Source organism: Tympanuchus pallidicinctus, unplaced genomic scaffold (assembly GCF_026119805.1).
Source record: "Tympanuchus pallidicinctus isolate F22 unplaced genomic scaffold, pur_lepc_1.0 scaffold7, whole genome shotgun sequence".
Lineage (NCBI taxonomy): Eukaryota > Metazoa > Chordata > Aves > Galliformes > Phasianidae > Tympanuchus > Tympanuchus pallidicinctus.
This window is the reverse complement of record NW_026294791.1, coordinates 25,284,566-25,302,718: the sequence shown is the minus strand read 5'-3', so window position 1 is coordinate 25,302,718 and position 18,153 is coordinate 25,284,566. Positions and strand designations below refer to the sequence as shown.

At 46.5% G+C, this 18,153-nt stretch overlaps 1 protein-coding gene across 11 annotated transcripts in view; it reads left to right on the top strand.

Moving 5' to 3' along the window:
* The window catches only part of RASAL2 (RAS protein activator like 2), a 153,822-nt gene that overhangs the window by 117,393 nt on the left and 18,276 nt on the right, over positions 1 to 18,153 (top strand). For all 11 annotated transcript variants that reach the window (XM_052665759.1, XM_052665758.1, XM_052665756.1 and 8 more), the window contains 7 exons: positions 931 to 1,040; positions 9,295 to 9,448; positions 10,852 to 10,950; positions 11,385 to 11,939; positions 14,172 to 14,316; positions 16,810 to 16,954; positions 17,827 to 18,063. In XM_052665759.1, the coding sequence (XP_052521719.1) occupies positions 931 to 1,040; positions 9,295 to 9,448; positions 10,852 to 10,950; positions 11,385 to 11,939; positions 14,172 to 14,316; positions 16,810 to 16,954; positions 17,827 to 18,063 (1,445 nt within the window). The remainder of the gene's footprint in view (positions 1 to 930; positions 1,041 to 9,294; positions 9,449 to 10,851; positions 10,951 to 11,384; positions 11,940 to 14,171; positions 14,317 to 16,809; positions 16,955 to 17,826; positions 18,064 to 18,153) is intronic.

Here is an 18,153-nt window from a genome sequence, read left to right as displayed (position 1 = left end):
AGATTTTTCAGACTAAAAGATTGCAGATAATGTTTTCTTGTGTTGTGTTGGCCTAATTTGTACTAGTCTGTAAAATGAACAAGTTGGATGCTTCCATCTGGTCGAGTCACCTGCAGCCAATAAAACACTCTTGCTTTGTCGGTGTTTTCTGAGTAGGGAGGAACAGAAGACCTTGTCTGTCTCCAGTTTGCTGAGCTCTGTATTACAGCAGGCAGCTGTGGGCAACATCTGTCACCCGCCCCAAATGCAGCTGAAGGGTTTGCCTTACAAATTGTGTTCAAAAGTGGCTGTACTCGATTTCTAGCTCAGAGAAACATCGAGGATGGGATGAAGGGCTAGCCCCAGCTGGCTGTTGCTGTCACTAGACCTTTATAAGGCTGGAGATCTGCTAGGTCAATCCACCCAAAGAAAACTCATTTTGAGCAAATTCTGTCAACTGGCCTTATAAGGTTCTTAACAAACATGGTTTCACTTGCATGTATCTCCTGACAGCAGCACTCTGTGAAGGAGCAGGATGGATTCAGCCAGAAAAATGCTGCTTAATCCTATGGACTTTAATATTTGCTTTGATCGTGCCAAAGAATGTATATGCATGCATGCTTGCAGCCCCTGGAAATATTTTGATAGGATATGTCTTTGCACGTTGCATAAAGTAATTCAGGGAGATACAGCAGCCTTTTGATCTTTTGTATAGTAGTTGTAATTCACTGAAACACACCTGCAGCATGAGAAGTGCTAGTTATTGCAATTTGAAGCTGTCACATACTGGAACTGTCATTAACAACGTAGTCCTGCCTTTCTTCCTGTCCAGAGGAATCCCAATACAGCACATTCCCCACAATCAGCAGGAGTCACTGCCGAGTTCGGACTTGGTGACGTGGGCTGATTGATTTATGACTGGCATCTCACTTGTATGACTTCTCATTTCAGGGCTTCTTCAGTAAACGTCTGAAAGGGTCCATCAAGAGGACAAAGAGTCAGTCAAAGCTGGACAGGAACACAAGTTTCCGCCTCCCATCACTCCGCAATGCTGATGACAGGTAAGGGTCAGTGCATCTCCCAAAGCAACCCTGCCTTATCCAGAGGCACTTTGTGAAATCTACGTGCAGCGTGCATTTCAACTTGTAAAGGGAGAGAAAGGAAGGGTTGTGGTTTTTTCGTTAAGCTGGCAGATGGATGGTTTTGGAGCTGAATGGTATGTTAGAGGTTGTTTTTCTGATTTACTATACATTGTATCTATGGTCCTATGATGCATCATTGATGTAGGACTGAAAACTTTTACTGCAGTTAACAGCTGACAAAAAACAAAGTTCAGTTTAAGCATCTAGACTCAAATACTTCACCTGCATCTGTCCCAAATAAAGTGCAGACTTGAAATTTCATGATACAGTACCATCGGATTGATTGGCTCTTACAGAACCTTGCCTCAGTGCATGCAGCTGATCTGCAGATCAGTGCAGTGGCCAACGTGAGGATTGTGCTGGTGCAAGCAGATCAGTTCAGCTAGCACAGGCAGAGCCCAGGGATGTGCAGTGCAGTTCAGGTACATTAAAAGTCCTTGCTAATGTCAGGAGATGCTATAGCTGCTGCAGTGCGGAGTCCTGCAAGGAACAGATGGTCTGTTATGCAGAAAACTGGAAAACTCGGTAACTCCTGTCCATCTTGGTACATTCTGCTTGTTTTGCTTCTTTCTGCTGGTTCAGGCTTGAGTGAATTGTATGTGAGGCAAGCAAATGCTCATCTTACACGTTTTTTTCCTAACTACTTATAAAGTGTCCTGATTGTCTTCATTAAACGCTGCTGTGTGTAATATTCCACAGCAACCCAGCAGGAGAACTAGAATGAGTGCAAAATAAGTTGCCCTGCACTTAGGGCTGTGACAGGCTTCTCCGATTTTACACCGTTTAGTGCATTTTCCCTTCTTCTGTAGCTGAGCTGAATTCATTAGTTGCATCTGTCATGCTGTGCTGCTTCAATCAATGGCCCTATCTTCCCCAGCTGAAAGGCAGCACCATAAAATCATGGAGAGTGTTAAGGGTCTTGTTAATTCCGTGAGTTACAGAACAGGCTGTTGTTGCTTCTCCGTCATGGCGACGTCCACCTCTTGTGTTTGAAGTCTGGTTTGTGGTGGGTGGTTTTTTGGTTTGTTGTATAACTGCCTATTTTCAGGGAGTTGCAACTTTGCTATAAAAAGCAACTTAGTGAACAAAAGCACATGAAATAATGCCACCCAGTGATAAAGTACCTGTTATTTTTACTGTTGTTGGCTTGATGTTTTGTAATGCAGAAATGTTTTTGCCATAAATGACGCATTTATCTTTCCCTCGCTTGGTTCTCACACTAAACATGGACTGATGATGCTTTCTGTTGTACTGTAAGGGAAATGCTATCACTTTGGGTAAGCCAATAAATTTAGCTATAATTAATACCTACGACTTTAAGAAATAAACACAACAAACCTTCTCTTTCAAACCAGTTCACTCATTCCTCCTTGCTGTTGTGGACATGAGTTGTGTCACCTGGACCCCAACAACACGTGGATTTTTCTCTGGCTGTTTCAATAGAATAACATCACAGAATCACAGGTTGGAAGGGACCTCTGGAGGTCATGCCCTGCATGGTGATGGCGTTAGGCATAGTCAGTCCTCTCAAGTCTCTAGGTATGGATTTAACAAGGAGGAGCCAAGAGAACTGAGTTCAAGTGGCAGAGTCCATGCACAATTTTGGGTGACAGAAAATTGGAATTGGAAAACCTCAGGATGTAGGAGAGGGACAAGCTAGGGGTTGCATTTTCCATCCTGCCATGGTTCTGTCTGACCTCTTACATTGAGCAGCATCCCAGTGCTGGAGATGGAAGTCCATCTGTGTTCTGGATATTCAGTGCCTTGATACCATTACTTGCTACTAATGGAAGTAAGCATTTTTGATAATGAGTCCACACAGTCCTCCTCCTTTCAGAAGTACATGGGCTGAAGTGAAGGGAGTGCAGAGCTTGGAGGCAAAGGGGGTCATCAGAGAATTGCCAAGCTATGTAGAAAGCAAGCTGAGATGAAGTTTATTTGGAGATGAGCTTTGCACAAATGATGGTGGCTGTTCCACAGCATGTTTGTATTTGTGATGCAGGTGAGGTTCATGAACTGCTGATAAGTTGTTCTTGGAAAATGCCACAGCACCAATCAGTCTTGTGGCTTCCTGTGGTTGAAAAGATTGAGAGCCTTATGGAGTTCTCTTTGCATTTGTGGTCTAATCAGTGCACAAATGGAACATAGCAACTTTGGAAGAACGTGGCTGGAGCTTTTCTAATGTTATTTCTAATTTTGCAAATCAAATCTTCACAAATAAAGGAAAATCGTTTCCAAGTGAAACTTGGCAATGGTTTCTCCATTCCCTCATATACCTTTCACTGTGTTAGCTACAGGTGCCTGAAAAATGCAATTGGTGAACAGACCAGCAGGAAAAACGATTCAAAAACCCCCTAAGATGAGGAACAGATTAGTATACTGGGAAGAGATGAGCTGGAGGGAAGAAGGAAGCTAAAAAAGATTGATTAACCTTTAGAATTATGCTCTTATTTGGGATCTTTTCAAAGGAACAAGTCAGCTACACCTGTGTGCCCATGAAAGAAGGTAGCACACAGCAGCTGGCTCTGAACTCACAAGAGGGAATTGCCGTTTTCCCACCTCCTGCTCTGCTTGCTTTCTGTATGAGGCTTGATCTGTTGCTCTGCAAATGTCCCATAGCTGCCCCAGTGAGTCAGCCCTTTCCCACCTGGAGCCGGCAGTGCTGGGTGATGTCATGGTGCCATGCTGGCTTTCAGGGCCAGATGGACTGATAGCATCTACCTTTTCTTGCTGTGACAAATACAGGCTTCAAAGAAATTATTATGTAGCTTTATAAATTAAAACGCTGAAAGGTTGGAAGGGAGTAGAGGCTGCTGGCACGTTGTTTTTCTCATTCTTTTGAGGTGTTTGAGTCCTGCTAAGAAGCAGGAGATGCTTAGAGATGAGTACCTGCAGAAAGCTGAAATAAGGAAGATTGTGGTGCACATTAAGGCTTGGGATAGTGTAACAGTGCACGCCACTCCAGATGGTGACAGAGGATGGACGCTGTCTGTTCAGAGTCAATTTAAAATAGATAGGATTCAGGAATGCTGTAAGGGAGTGCTGGAGATAACTTGCAGATATTTTCATAATCAGATTTGGCGTTCCAGCAGAAAGCAGTTGGCCAAGCTACTTTGTTTTTCTGGGTTTTAAACTTCAACTGGCTTAGTGGGGGGGGGAGAGGGGGGAAGAAAAAACTGGTGTCCCTGCAGAATTGAGCCCACTGTGGCCGGTAGCTGAGTGTTGTGCATGAATCCACAGCCTCTGTAACACCACTTCTATTACTCCACAGTCTGGGTCTGCCTGGTGAAAACTCGTGTTTAGCCTTCACAGGCCACTAGCATAAGGACTCTGCTTGGTTGTGGCATTGCCAGATTGGCACGAAGCTCTCAGGCATGTGGTGGCACAGCATCTCAGTGGGCTATCAGCAGCTGTTGCCACAAGTCTCTCTGGCACCACAAATCACCCTTCACTGCCTTTCTAGCCTGGCTCCCACCACGTTCTTTGGGCTCTCCAACCCAGGCATTTCTCTCATAGGTTATTTCTGTCAGTAATACATAGAAAAGCATGAGGAGAAGTAAAATTGTGAGGAAGGACCACGAATGTCTTCAGCTGGGGCAACTGGAGAATGTGTGCAGGAGGACCCCCAGCTCTCACCTCCATCTGATGCCTGGAGAGGAAGCCGAGATTGCTGAGACCGGCTGCATGTGGTCTCAGCGACTGCGGCAAAGCTGTGCAGACAGCTGGGAGGGTTTTGCCCTGTTGGGATTTAGTGCCACGTGGGAACCCTCCTGATGCACTAAAAGTCATTTTATGGCATTATCCGATGGTGGTGGCCGAGCGCAGGTCCAGCTCCGTGCTCCCTCAGGATGGGCTGTGGTGGGCAGCAGGGCAGCGGGTAGCCATGGCTCTGGGCTTCATGGTGAAGCGGCACCGCTGCTCCAACGACGGCTTCTTCTACTTTCGGTGAGTTGTGCTCCTCCCTCCTCGCTTCTTCGCCTCCTATTCCTGCGTTCTCATATTTGGTTGTTGTAATTTAATCCTCCTTTTCAAAAAGAAAAAAAGGTGGGTGATTTCTGTTCCGCTTGAGACTCGAGGATAAAATCTGTATTATGCAATGCATTATTAAGGCTCGACTCAGTCAGAGCTTGTATTCATTCAGCATATCTTTTTCTGTCTGCTCGGGGAAAAGGGAGGAGTGGCTTGTTTCAAGAGAGACATCTCCTGTTTGGAGTGAGACGTGTTTCTTTCAGCCGGTTTTTTTGGTTCCTCGTGCAGCTTCCAAGTGAAAACTGAGCAACATCCCAAGGGCAGCTCGTCTGTTGGAAGCCATCGCCCTGTCCTGCTGCAGGCTCCACCAGCCCCTCGGTACAAGCACACCCCAGGCTCCTCCAATATAAATTGCTGGCGTCTGGCTTAAAAAACAACGATAATGATGAAACTGGTTGGACTTGTAGAATTGTTGACCAAGTCGTAGGGTGTTTTGCTAATAGGCAGCTGGATAATGAAGCAGGGTGTGGTGTGCTAGCAGAATGAATGCCTGCACGGGGAGCCCACTGCTGCTGCCCTGCCGTCCTGTTGCAGACCATGCTGCCGACATCGGGGTGCGGTGCAGCAGAGCTGGGATCCCAAGAGCAGTGCTGAGCAGAGCAGAGAGCTGCTGCTGTGGCTTTGCGAGTGGTTAAGTACTGAATTCAGGTGTGGGTCTTTGGGCTGAGCAAAAAACTCGCTTTAGAATTCTTTGCCTTCACGCCAGTTTGTGTTGGTAAAGGAAACATAGACTGTGGGACTCTATTCCTTGGGAGCTCCTTTCTCTATCTCTATGCGTTCTTCTGTTTTTTAATTTCTATCTTCTGGATTATTGATGACCACGCGTTTGTTTTCCAGGCAATACAGTGCTCTCCCTGGAAAGCTCGGTAATTGGAAGTCTTTTGTGCTTTTTTGTTTGGCTTTTTAAATAGGTCAGAATCAGCAGGAGAGCTTCATAACCAGAGAGCAATTAGGGTTTAACCCTTTATCCTGCGTGTCTTATAGACAGTAGAATGCAGTCTGTTAAAAGGCTGACACCAAAACCTGGAGGAGCTGAGCTCCCTGCTTACAAGCTTCCTGCAGCAGCAAAAGTGAATTTGTGTGCAAGGAGAGAGTGTCAGCCAGGGCTGTGTGGTGCTGCCATTGGAGGGACCTTTTGCTGCTGCTCGGTCAGCGCTTCAGGGCAACATGGGCTCTGACTTAGGAGGAATTTGCTCAGCTCTTACGATTGCTGCTTCAAAATATGAAGCGAGGAGCTCAGAGCAGTCCTTGAAAATCATCTCTTCCACCTGCTTTTCCCATTGGAAAGGAGTTGTGGAAAGCAGCTATGTGAGAAGTGTCAGTGCTGTCAGTAACTCTTTGCTTTTGAACTCATGCATCATCTTTGGTGATCCTTTGCTGTGTGCAACAGTGAACAGAAAAAGCAGTGCAGGAAATTTGTCACCTGAGGTTAATTGTACTGTAAATCAGGATTTGGGTTGTTAATGGAGCTGTTTAGCAGAAACAGATTTGGACAAACAACCCTTCCCCCACCTCGTGCATGCGTGATCTTCCTGTTTACAGTAATCTGCTTCCCTGGGATTACCTCTCTTAGCAGAGACTCCGAGCAGCACTCCTGTTACCAGCAGCTCCCTAACTAATATGGGAAAAGACCCTGTTAATCCTGCCCCTTTGCTGGGCACTGGGAAACAAGTCGATGACTTTGACTTATTAACTCTGCCCCTGAGCAAAAGGGAAGCCTGCAAGCAATTCTCCTTCACTCTTACTGATGGCTTCAGAACATCAGATGTGGCTTTTAAGAAGCAGAGAACTATTATTTCCCTGTAATTATTGCCTTTATTGATTGGGACGCTTCTGATTTAGGCACATATAAATGATTTGCATTGCAGATCTATCAATAGGTGAAATATACATTGTGGGGATTACAAGTGTGTATATTTGTGTTCCTAAATGCGTGTGGTTGCCTCTAACCAACAGCTTTCCAGCACTGCTGCGGTGTTTATGGAAGACAAAGTGCCAATTTTAAGCCACTTAATCAGTTTAATGAGCTATTTAAGTACGGTAGCTTCAAGGAGCTGCTCGAACAGATCAGCATTCCTCCACCGCTGCCTCCTGAGCCAACACAACCAACCTTCTGCAGCTGGTCTGCACCAAAGCGCATGTTCAAAGCTAACAAGTTGAGCAGAATGGATGCTCCTGGAAGGTGTAACTCTCAAGATGAGATGTGCAGGCACTTTGTACAGCTTGTCATGTAACCCCCTCAGCCACCACCCCGGCCCCAGAGGCTGCGTGGAGGTGTTTTTGGAAGATGCCTCACTCTTTCTGCTGTCCTTCATTGTCTGGGTCTCTTTAAACTCATTGTAGGAAAGGAAGAGGACAGACTTTGTCCTTTCTGGAAAAGTCACCTTCACCACATCAGCAGAGCAGGCTCCCCGAGCCTCCCCTAATCTCCTTACAGAGCTGTGCCATGGCAACACGTGCGAGGAGCCTCTTCGTGGCACCCCTGGGACAGTGCGCAGTGAGGGCAGTGCTTACAGTGCCAAGGCAGCTCTCCATACCCCAGCACGTCCTCCTGGCACAGTGCTCCTCAGAAATCCGGGACCTGAGGCTTGAGGAACAGCTCCTCCTGGATTTTGGGCCTCCCTTCCTCTACCAGCAGGATTCGTTGTGTGAGATGTAGCCCACAGAACTGGGCTCGAAACGGAGGACTCTGACATGTGGCACCGCTATGCTTTGGGGATGTACTGCTAAGTGGCTGTACAGTTGTTTCATGTAGGTGGGCTTGATTTGTCTTCCTCCAAATGCAGCCTCTGCTGAGTAGGGATTTGCAAAATTTGTCCTTTATTTGGTGCTCTTGTTGTCTTCTTTTCCCTCTCCCCTCCTCTTTGTGACCACTGCATACTTTCCTTCTGTCCAAGGAGCTGAGGCTATTGGTAGCTGCAGGCTCTCAGCCAGCTCCCCTCCATCATGCACCAAAGTACTCGACTAGGGCTGGAATTGCTGAGAGTTTGGGGCAGGGATAGAAGCCAAGTGACCTCAGCAGTGCTTTCTTGAGAGGAGAAATTAGAGAGAATTTTGCAGTGATGGTATTAAAGTGGTGTATTGTGGTGTGTTTATTTTAGACTTGCCCTACCTTAACTGCAGCAAATGTTCAATTATACATGGCTGAGGTTTTGGGTTTGCGTTGGTACAGCTGCTGCTGGAACCTGTTGTAACAAAGCATGCACAGTGCAGCCAAAGCATTTGTACCAGTGCTGCTGTTTTGCATTTGAAATCAGTGTCTTTGTAATGTCCCACTGGTGAAAGCTTTTTGCTGCCTGCGTTTAGGTCATTTAATATATTAAATGGGAACAAAGTTCTCCTTCCGTGTTCAATACATCTTCTTGTACGTGAATCTGCTGGAATACCTTCAGCACTTCATTTTGCACAAAAGAGCATTCAGCTGAACTCTGCTTGTTGCTTTTTGTGACTCCTTCATGATACTCATGTTCTTGTTAAACTGCCACAGGCTGCCCAGAGAGTGGTGGGGTCAGCATCCATGGAGGTGTTACAGAATGTTACAGAACCGTGGGGACGTGGCACTGAAGGAGGTGCGCGTAGTGGGGATGGGTTGGGGTTGGACATGGGGATCTGAGAGGTTTTCTCCAGCCTTAATGATTCTGTGATTCTGCACCTTCAGAGATGAACAGATGTAGGTACCAATGTGAGCTTGAGCATCTTACAAATCAGACCTGCCAGGTAAACAGCTCCTCTTCTGCTAAGCTGGGACAGGTGCTCTCCCTCATTGCTTTGACTGAGTTTCAGCTGGAGGAAAAACGTGTATGCGCATCATGTTTAAAAGTAGAAATGCTGGTTGTGCCTGAAGCGTGCTGTGACTTTACTGCAGAAGGTTGTGACACTACTGTCACCTCTAAAATCAGCATCTTCTAGAGGGGCTTGCCACTGCTGGGCAGCGGGAGCAATGGTCGGGTGGGTGGGAACAGAGTTGTGCCCAGGATGCTTCCTTAGGAGTCAGGGCTTACTGGACTGACGTTACTTGTCGCCAGGCTTACAGGCTAACTGTGGTAGTTGCTGTGAATAAACAACTGGCAGCTTTCTCTGAGATCTTGCCAAGTCTGCTGGTAATTGTGAGAAAACGGCTGTTTCCTCTCCCCTTGCTCTGCAGATCACGTGGGCTGCCGAAGCTGAAGGAGTCCCGCTCCCATGAGTCCCTGCTGAGCCCCGGCAGCGCAGTGGAGGCCCTGGACCTTGGGGCAGAAGAAAAGGTCTTTGTAAAGCCCCTGCACAGCAGTATCCTTGGACAGGACTTCTGCTTTGAGGTAAAGATCGCTCTCCGAATAGAAGCGGCGCAGTCGGTCTGAAGCCTGGCAGGGCACTGTTCTCTTTGTAATAGGAGAAGGGGTCTGCAGCCAAACCTTCCTGGGGGTTTGGGTGGGGGCTGGCGGAGTCCTTGGGGCCGAGCCATCAGTGCAGGGAAATCTACAGCTGCTGCGTCTTCAAAGTGGAAAACGCTCGTTATCTTAGAAAGTATCCAAGCATCTGTAGTTTGGATGCGAATGCATGGTTGAAAGATACTATTGCTCCGAAGTTGCGCGTTCGTTCTCCCCAGATTTACTTAGAATTAAATGTACAAATTATGCTATAACTGAGATATGTGATTTCCAGTCTGAACCTGCTTCTGTCAGCCCAGCCTGTTCCCTGGCTGCTGCAGGAGGGGTTCTGGTGACGGTGGGCATGTTGCTGCACCGTGCAGCGGGAGCCTCTTGCTGTTGGTGTGAGCACAGTGCTTACCTTACAGCATATCCATGTGTGCTGTTTGGCTGTATCTAAACCCGCCGTAATCTGGCAGCAGGGGTGATAGGCAGCTGGTCCTGTCTGTCTGCTGCGGGGTTGCTCAGATGTGTACCTTCTGGGGCAGAGATCTATCTGCAACCTGGGAAACTGCGCTGCAGAAAACCAGCATATCAGGCTCTTCTCCCTCGGGGTGGATCCAGGAGCTGCTCCTGTTTGCTTCAGCCTCGTATTCCTTCGGTTGGAAGCATTTTCCAGCTTGCTTAGGTTTGAGGTGTGCTGTGAAAATACTGGCAGCATCAGAGCTCTGGGGCTGTTGCCTCAAACTGCTTTCTAATTGTGTGTACAGATGAATGGGAAGGGTAAATTAGGCTTTTCAGGCCAGGTACATGTGAAAGAGCCAAGGTGGCTCACGCCTGCATGAAGCAGGATTGTGGATGGCATTGGGTGCAGGGGCTGGTTCAGAGCACAGCTCCTTTGGTTTGTGTTTCATTGTCAGAAACATTTTGTGTTTCCTGAAGACACCATTTGCGCTGTGTTCTAACTTGTATTAATACAATGTTCTGTGTGCCTTCAGCCTGTTAGTAACCAAATCATCTGTCTGAGAGCTAGCAGGGGAAACTACAAGAGTTTAAGAGCTATGGATCAATTAAGAAGCGTTAAAAAAAAAATTAACTGCTTGATTAAAGCCTCGTTTAAAAGCCTTTAAGAGGAGCCTTTGGTGCTCCTCATATGTAACTTTAATTTGAACTGACATTTTTTTTTTCTCTCTGCATTTTTTTGGGGGCCTTTTAACTTCTCTGCCTTGCAGGCTCCTCTGTTGTTTTCCTGCCTTTTTCATGTTTACTTAGTTGCTCAAGCATTGCTTCTTGCAGCCCCTTACACGTCTCCTAGGCTTGCCTGAACTCAGCCTGTCATTTCCATGTTCCAGGTAACCTACTCCAGCGGCAGTAAATGCTTCAGCTGTTCCTCTGCTGCAGAGAGGGATAAGTGGATGGAAAACCTACGCAGAACCGTGCAGCCAAATAAGGTGATAGAAACTACAGAAGTGAGATTACTGGGGCAACACAGGTGATTTGATTGGGTTTTAGTCTGGTGTAACAGGGCTTTCCACAGACACCTGCTCAATTAATTTAGTCCGGGGAAAAGTCCACTCAGAAGTGTATCAAAAGCTGCTGTGCTCTTTTCCATTCGGTGCAGTAGGTTAAAGCTTTGATTAATAAATCATGTCACGTTGCTTCCTGATCTCCCCATGCCTGATTATGATGTTTCAAACTGGATTTCTGGTGCCTCGGAAGGAAGGGATGCAGAGCTTCAAGGTTTAATGTGGAGGCACATCTGTGCAAATTCTGCTTCCGTCCCTACCTCTGATGCAAAGGGCAGCCTTTTGCTGCTTCTCTGTAAGACAACACGCTTGATATTTTAGAGATTTCGAATCAAAACTGAGTTCCTTCTTCTGTGCAGGACAACTGCCGCCGAGCTGAAAATGTGCTCCGTCTCTGGATCATTGAGGCAAAGGACCTGGCCCCCAAGAAGAAATACTTCTGTGAGCTGTGCCTTGATGACACTCTCTTTGCCCGCACCACCAGCAAAACGAAAGCAGATAACATTTTCTGGGGAGAGCACTTTGAGTTCTACGGTCTCCCAGCTCTTCACAGCATCACGGTTCACATCTACAAGGATGTGGAGAAGAAAAAGAAAAAGGACAAAAACAATTACGTCGGCTTGGTCAACATTCCCATGGCCACTGTAACGGGTCGCCAGTTTGTGGAAAAATGGTACCCAGTCAGCACACCTACACCCAACAAAGGGAAATCAGGAGGACCTTCCATTCGCATCAAGTCGCGTTATCAGACCATCACCATCTTACCCATGGAGCAATACAAGGAGTTTGCAGAGTTTGTTACCAGCAACTACACGATGCTGTGCTCCGTGCTGGAGCCAGTCATCAGTGTAAGGAATAAGGAAGAGATGGCTTGTGCAATGGTGCATATTCTTCAGAGCACGGGGAGAGCTAAGGTAAGAGTGGGAGGCCACTGTCAAAATGGCTCCTGTCTCCTGGTGATAGGTGATACCTTCTCAACTATCGGCCTGTAGAAAATAGGATTCCTGGACTGGTGTGACCACAAGCAGCCACACAAGGTGCCTGATGGGCTAAGGCTGAGAAGAGGGCCTCAAAAGTGTTTTTAAAGACTTGGCGATTACATCTGCCAGGAAGGCATGCAAATAGGTACCACACCACCACAGATTAAGTACCTGAGTTGATAGGAAGGTTAAAGATACTGTGTACAAAGTGTAAGTGGGAGGACTGAAAAATGAGTCTGCACTTAAGTATTCAGGAACCTTTTCTGTGTTTCTAGAATTGTGATGCTAGATAAAGAGATAAGTAAGCAACAGTTAAATAGACTGGAGAGTAACTTCCATAGATACATCTCCAATACAGCCAGCAGCAGCATGCCATTGTTGATTCAGTGCTAAGTCAGCTAATCAACATGAACATCGATTTGGTCAGCAATTGAACAGCCATTTGGGGAATCCATACTCAGTTAATGGTGATCCCAGCTGCCCGAAGAATGGTATTAGGACTTCTAGGTGCACACTGGTGGTTCTCTGTAATGCAGTAATTGTGAGCCCTGGTTTCTTTGAACAGATTGTGGGTGAATATCCTGCAGGTTTCCAGAAATTCTGAGAGGCATTAACAAGCATTGATTCATGCAGGTGTTGTATAGGAGTAGTACCAAGCTGTAGCCAGCTCCTTCTAGTAATGCCAGCTAGAGCAAGTTAAGCACCTCTGAGCACAGGCTAGAGTTGGAGGTGTGGGAAAATGACCACAAAAGCAGTCCAGGGACAGCTTACATTAGCTGCTCTGAGAAGATCCCACTGCAACTCCCAAGTGTCCCACTCTCTACTGTTCCCCCATTGCTTGATGTAGATCTCAGGAAGGCTGGTGCTCTGTGGCACTGCGTGATTCCCTTGGTTGCTTACCAGCTGTTCGTCTGACCTAGAGAGGTTGGTAGCTGGGGCAGCTCCTGTAGAGCTGTGTTGAAATCCTCCTGGAAAGCAGGCTCTGGTTTATCTGCCTCCAGCAAGTAGAGAAGTTACTGTTATACTGTTGCTCTCCTAGTGCCTGTAAGTTTGGAGCTCTCTTTGCTGGAAGCATCGAGTTCCTTAGGCTGCCATAGCCTTAATCTGCAAAGAAGGTTTCCATGTCACAGCGTGGTGGTGCAGCTGATGTTTGCACCAGGTGAAAATGAAGAGTTTTCTTAAAAGAAGCAATAAGGGGTTGAAAAACAACAGGACTGCATGTGTTTTTCGTATGTTCCTATTATATCTCATTTGTTCTGGTTTTTTTTTTTGCATTTATATGCCAGCACCACGTCTTGGTTTGTGTCCTTAATGGGTTATAAATCCTTACTGTAGTGCTCTTCAAACTGCTGTCACTCAGCCTTAATTGATGTCACATTATTATGGGTTTTTTTTGTTTGTTTTGTTTTTGGTTTTTTTCCTTGGTTGCTTGGTTTTTGGGTGGGAGGGTTGGAAGAGTTTTAAGAGAGAGTGGTGATGAGGAGGAATGGCAGTTCCTCTCCTGGAGGACTTTGCAGGGGCTGACCTGGGCTGTAGTGAAACAGGAGTGTTTGTTGTGAAATGCTGCATGTCCTTACTCAGGTGTGACTGTAGAACTGGACCCTGCATCAAGAGAGAATTCACTGTATCAAAACTCACTGATTGTTCCTGTCTGTGCCTTTGAGTACAGAACAAGTTAAGCCATACACAGCATCCCATCAGTTTTTCTTCCCAAATCCTGAATCACTTTTCTTTTCTGAGTCAAATTGTTGTAAGCATATGTTGTAGGCATACATGAAAGTTTGTGCAGCACTTCCATTTTGGATTTTTAAATCCAAGGTTGTATGTAATATTCAATATTAAAACACAAACATAAAATCACGGTTAATTTCAGCAGTTATAAGCAAACTGATGAGGATTTCTGTTCAGGATCTAAACTGAAACACAAGCTTGGCGTAAAGGTTTTCTTTGTTTTTCCCTTTATAAATTATGATTTATAATCTCTTTAAATATAATAAATACAAGAGGAGCTCTGGCTGTTCAGGTAGCATATGGATCCCTTCTGCTAAGCTGGGCAGTTATTTCAGTAATTCTCTGTCTCTTCTGCTTTTCCTTCCTTCTGGGCTTCTGCAGTTAGTCTGGTGTGAGTCTGGTTAAACTAACCTGCTGTCTTACCTTTTCCTTCAGGACTTCTTAACGGATCTGGTGATGTCTGAGGTAGATCGCTGTGGGGAGCACGACGTCTTGATCTTCAGGGAGAACACACTTGCTACCAAAGCTATTGAGGAATACCTGAAGTTGGTAGGGCAGAAGTATCTCCACGATGCGTTAGGTAGGAATGTACCTCTTTGTCAGCTGTTTGTATTGCTTGATCCTGGTGCAGAGAACCAGTCAAGCATGGGCCTTGTGCTGAGACACAGGAGGTGATTGACCCAAGAGCTGCTCTAGTGATGCAGTTGGAATGGCCCTTCCACACCCAGCATTTCTCCATAACATTATCCCTTTTTCCCACGCTGCATTGCCCCACGTTTCTCAAGGTGTGTGAAGAGCCCTCACCACATGGATTGGTGACAGGAGAGTCACAGCGTGTGTTCTGAGTTCTGCAGTGTGACTGAAGCTCTGTGCACCTCGCTACATTTAGCAGTGTGTGAGCAGCTATCCAGGCAGCAGAACACATGCTCTCTGTTCTTGATGCCTTTCCTCTCTGCAGAGGAAGATGTTCATTGGTGCTTGTAGGAGTAGCAGCCAAAGAAGGGCTAACTTGATTTGATACAGCTGCGTCCTCAGCATGTTTACATCATGACGCTGCTTTTCTGGGTAACCTTTTGTATGGCTGGTGTTGGAGGGGTATAGCAGCACAGTTACTTTGTGAGCAATGGTGATTGTTCCACCTCTTCTATGACCAGGTTTAAAAAAGGGTTTGTAACCGTGGGAATGGAGTACTTTGTGTGTCAGGAGTGAATCTGCTATCAGGTGCAATCCAGTTAGGTGGAAATTCCAGGCAGAGGTATGAAGTATGCACTCCTTGAGTTGAAAAAGCTTCTGCAATGACTTCAGGACGGTGCCACTGCCTTGGGAATTATTGTGTACACGACTGATAACTCCAGAAAGAGGGCTAGAAGGCATGTGCCCCTCTCTGGTTAGCAGTTACCACCTTCCCACCATCTCTATTACCCAAGATTGCACAGTGAGCCTCCCATCCCATTGTTGTTTCTCGGATGAAGAAAGCTTTGGAAACTGATACAAGAGGAACAAGCTGAGGGCAAAGCCAAGTTCCACGCCACATCCTTTCATAAAATAAAACACCAGCTTGCTTTCCCAGCAATCTTGCTTGTTGTCGGCAATCTCAGATGCTGGCAAGTCATCAAGGCAATAACTGGCTAAGTTAGTGCTGCAAGGGTCAGTATAGCTGGCTCTGTGGTTGTGTGTGTTTTGGCTGTCCTGGTATCTTATTCTCATGATGGAACCACTGAGCACCATCCCAGTCCTGAGCTCTCAGTGTGGACAGGCGAGCAGAGGACTGCTTTGTGCTGTAAGGTTGGAAGCCGTAGGCACAAGAGATGGAAAATCCCTGGAGGCCATCCAGCCTGTCTGTATCCCAGGGCAAGGTTGTTCACAGCAGTACTAATTCTTAGTCAAGTTTTCAGTGCGCCCAGTCGGTTTGCTCAGATGCCACATTCTTTGAGATAATTAACAACGCTGTGCTCAGTGTTAGCTCTGCTGCATTCATAAGTGCTTTTTAATATGTGATAAAGGCAGGGCCTTGTGGACCACAAAGAGTAAATTTCAAATGTGGTTAAGCAAAAAAATATACCCAGCAAACAAGAGATGAAACAGAGTTGGCTCACACAGAAATGATGCCGAAAGGTTGGCGATTAAGTGATGTAGATGCCCTCAGCAGAAATGTTTTGGATCCCAACAAAAAAGCTTAAGATGTGCCACCTGCTTTGGTTGCGAGAACACTGCTGGCTTCAGGTGGGGGGGAAGCACTGAGGGTTTGTGTGAAAACAAAGCAAGAAGAAACAAAGGCCCCTTGCACAAACAAGCCTCTTGGTGTTAGCTTGCAGCCAGCAAGATCATCTGAGGGGATGAACTCAGAAGGCATTGAATAACTAAAGGAATGAATTAAGGGGTTTGCCTTGTGATTGGCATGCTACCATAGATAAGAAAAGCAGTAAGTAGCTCATTCCAGCTCATTAAGGGAACTTCACCTGTTTCTGTGTCCAGTTTCCATTGTGACACTGTAAGAGAGGGATTTTGAAGGATGAGGGTTATGAAAATGCTGTGAGATGCTGACGGAATACTGGTAGTACTTACCTAGTCCTCTTACTGAAGTGCAAGGTGACACTCTTCAAAATTCAGAAAATAGTAAATTTAGAATGAAGAAAAATAAATAACATTGTCAAATATATTTCCTGAAGAAATTCTGAAGATAAATAGCAAAGGTTCATTTCTGAGGCTGTGGATAATCATATGATTGATAATACAGTCGGAGTACAGAGTCGAATCCTGTTCTCCAGGCTATAAATGCAGCGTCTGCCGGGGCTACGGCAAAGCCGTCCTGTTATTGTGCCTGGGTGTGGGGGCAGTGAGGGCACGGCAGGCTGAGGCATTAGAGCAGCAGTCGTCTGATCTGCCAGAGCAAATGCTGGCCTGAAAGAGCTGGGAGGAGCTGTGTCCCTAACAGCTGGTGTCTGGAGACTATTGCAGACACGGAGAGGAGAAGAGGCAGTTGCCAAGGAAAGGCATAAACAGGATTTAAAGGTGTGTCAAGGAGGCTTCTCGTGTAATTACCCCGGTTTGTCATCCTCTTCCTTTTGTCCAGGGGAGTTTATCAAGGCTTTGTATGAGTCAGATGAAAACTGTGAAGTGGATCCCAGCAAATGTTCATCCAGTGAATTAACAGACCATCAGAGCAACCTGAAAATGTGTTGTGAGCTGGCCTTCTGCAAGATTATCAATTCCTACTGGTGAGGCATCTCCCCTCCCCTTCTCCCCTGTTAGGTCATTTGCTCAGGAGGTGCCCCTTCCTCCTCTACAGGTGGGAGAACAGTTGTACAGGGAAACAGCATAGACCTTCCAGTAGATCTTCCAATCCTGCCCTTGTTTGTTGTCACTGTCTTACTGTGTGAGGAAGTACCGCAGGTGGAACTCAGCCCCAGGCCAGGGTGCTGCAGTGCAGTATGCCATACCTACTGCAGCTTCTGCTGGCATGCTGTGCCGAGGGAACTGCAGCTGGGAGAGAATCCGGTGAGAGCACTGCAGCTGAGTTTAGGCTTGGGATAAAAAGCTGAAAGTTCAGATATTCAGGGAAAAGCTCTCAGCCCCTTCAGATCTGTAAAAATGAGCAGGAAAACACAAGGATGGAGGAAACGTTGCCCGAGAGCTTTCTGTTAATCTCTGTTTCTGAGTGCCATTGCAAGAAGGGCCTTTCTGCTTCGAGGGGAGCACGTGTGGAGCACTGAGCGAGGTTAACAAGCCAGATAACAGTTGTAGTCATGGAGTTCAGTTTGGTTCAGTTTGTTTTTCATATTCTAACACCGTGTTTGCTCCCAAGTGGCAATGGATAGGTAGTTCTTAGCTTGTAAGTCAGCATCTGAAAAGGGCTTCGTCTAATAGATATTAAAAAGGATGCTTTAAAGAGTACTTAAGTATCACCAGATTAAGTGAGCATCCAAGAATAGATGCCTAATGACATTTCCTAGCCTAGGGGAGACAAGAGACAATAAATAAAGCCGATTACAATTTCTCACAGATAATTGTTTCAGGTGATTGATCATCAGTTCAATTTGCTATATCTCATTGCCCGTGCAATTTTACGTCCCGGTTTATTCTTTTTCAGCGTGTTCCCTCGTGAGCTGAAGGAGGTGTTTGCATCTTGGAAGCAGCAGTGCCTGAGCAGGGGCAAGCAGGACATCAGCGAGCGGCTGATCAGTGCCTCCCTGTTCCTCCGCTTCCTGTGCCCCGCCATCATGTCCCCCAGCCTCTTCAGCCTCATGCAGGAGTACCCCGACGACCGGACATCGCGAACGCTCACACTTATTGCTAAAGTCATTCAGAATCTCGCCAATTTTGCTAAGTAGGTGGTGACAGTAAAACTGAAGTCTGTGCCCCTAGGGCTGCAAGCGACTGGGGGGGTGCAGGGGAGTGAGGAGAGCAGGGCTTGGTA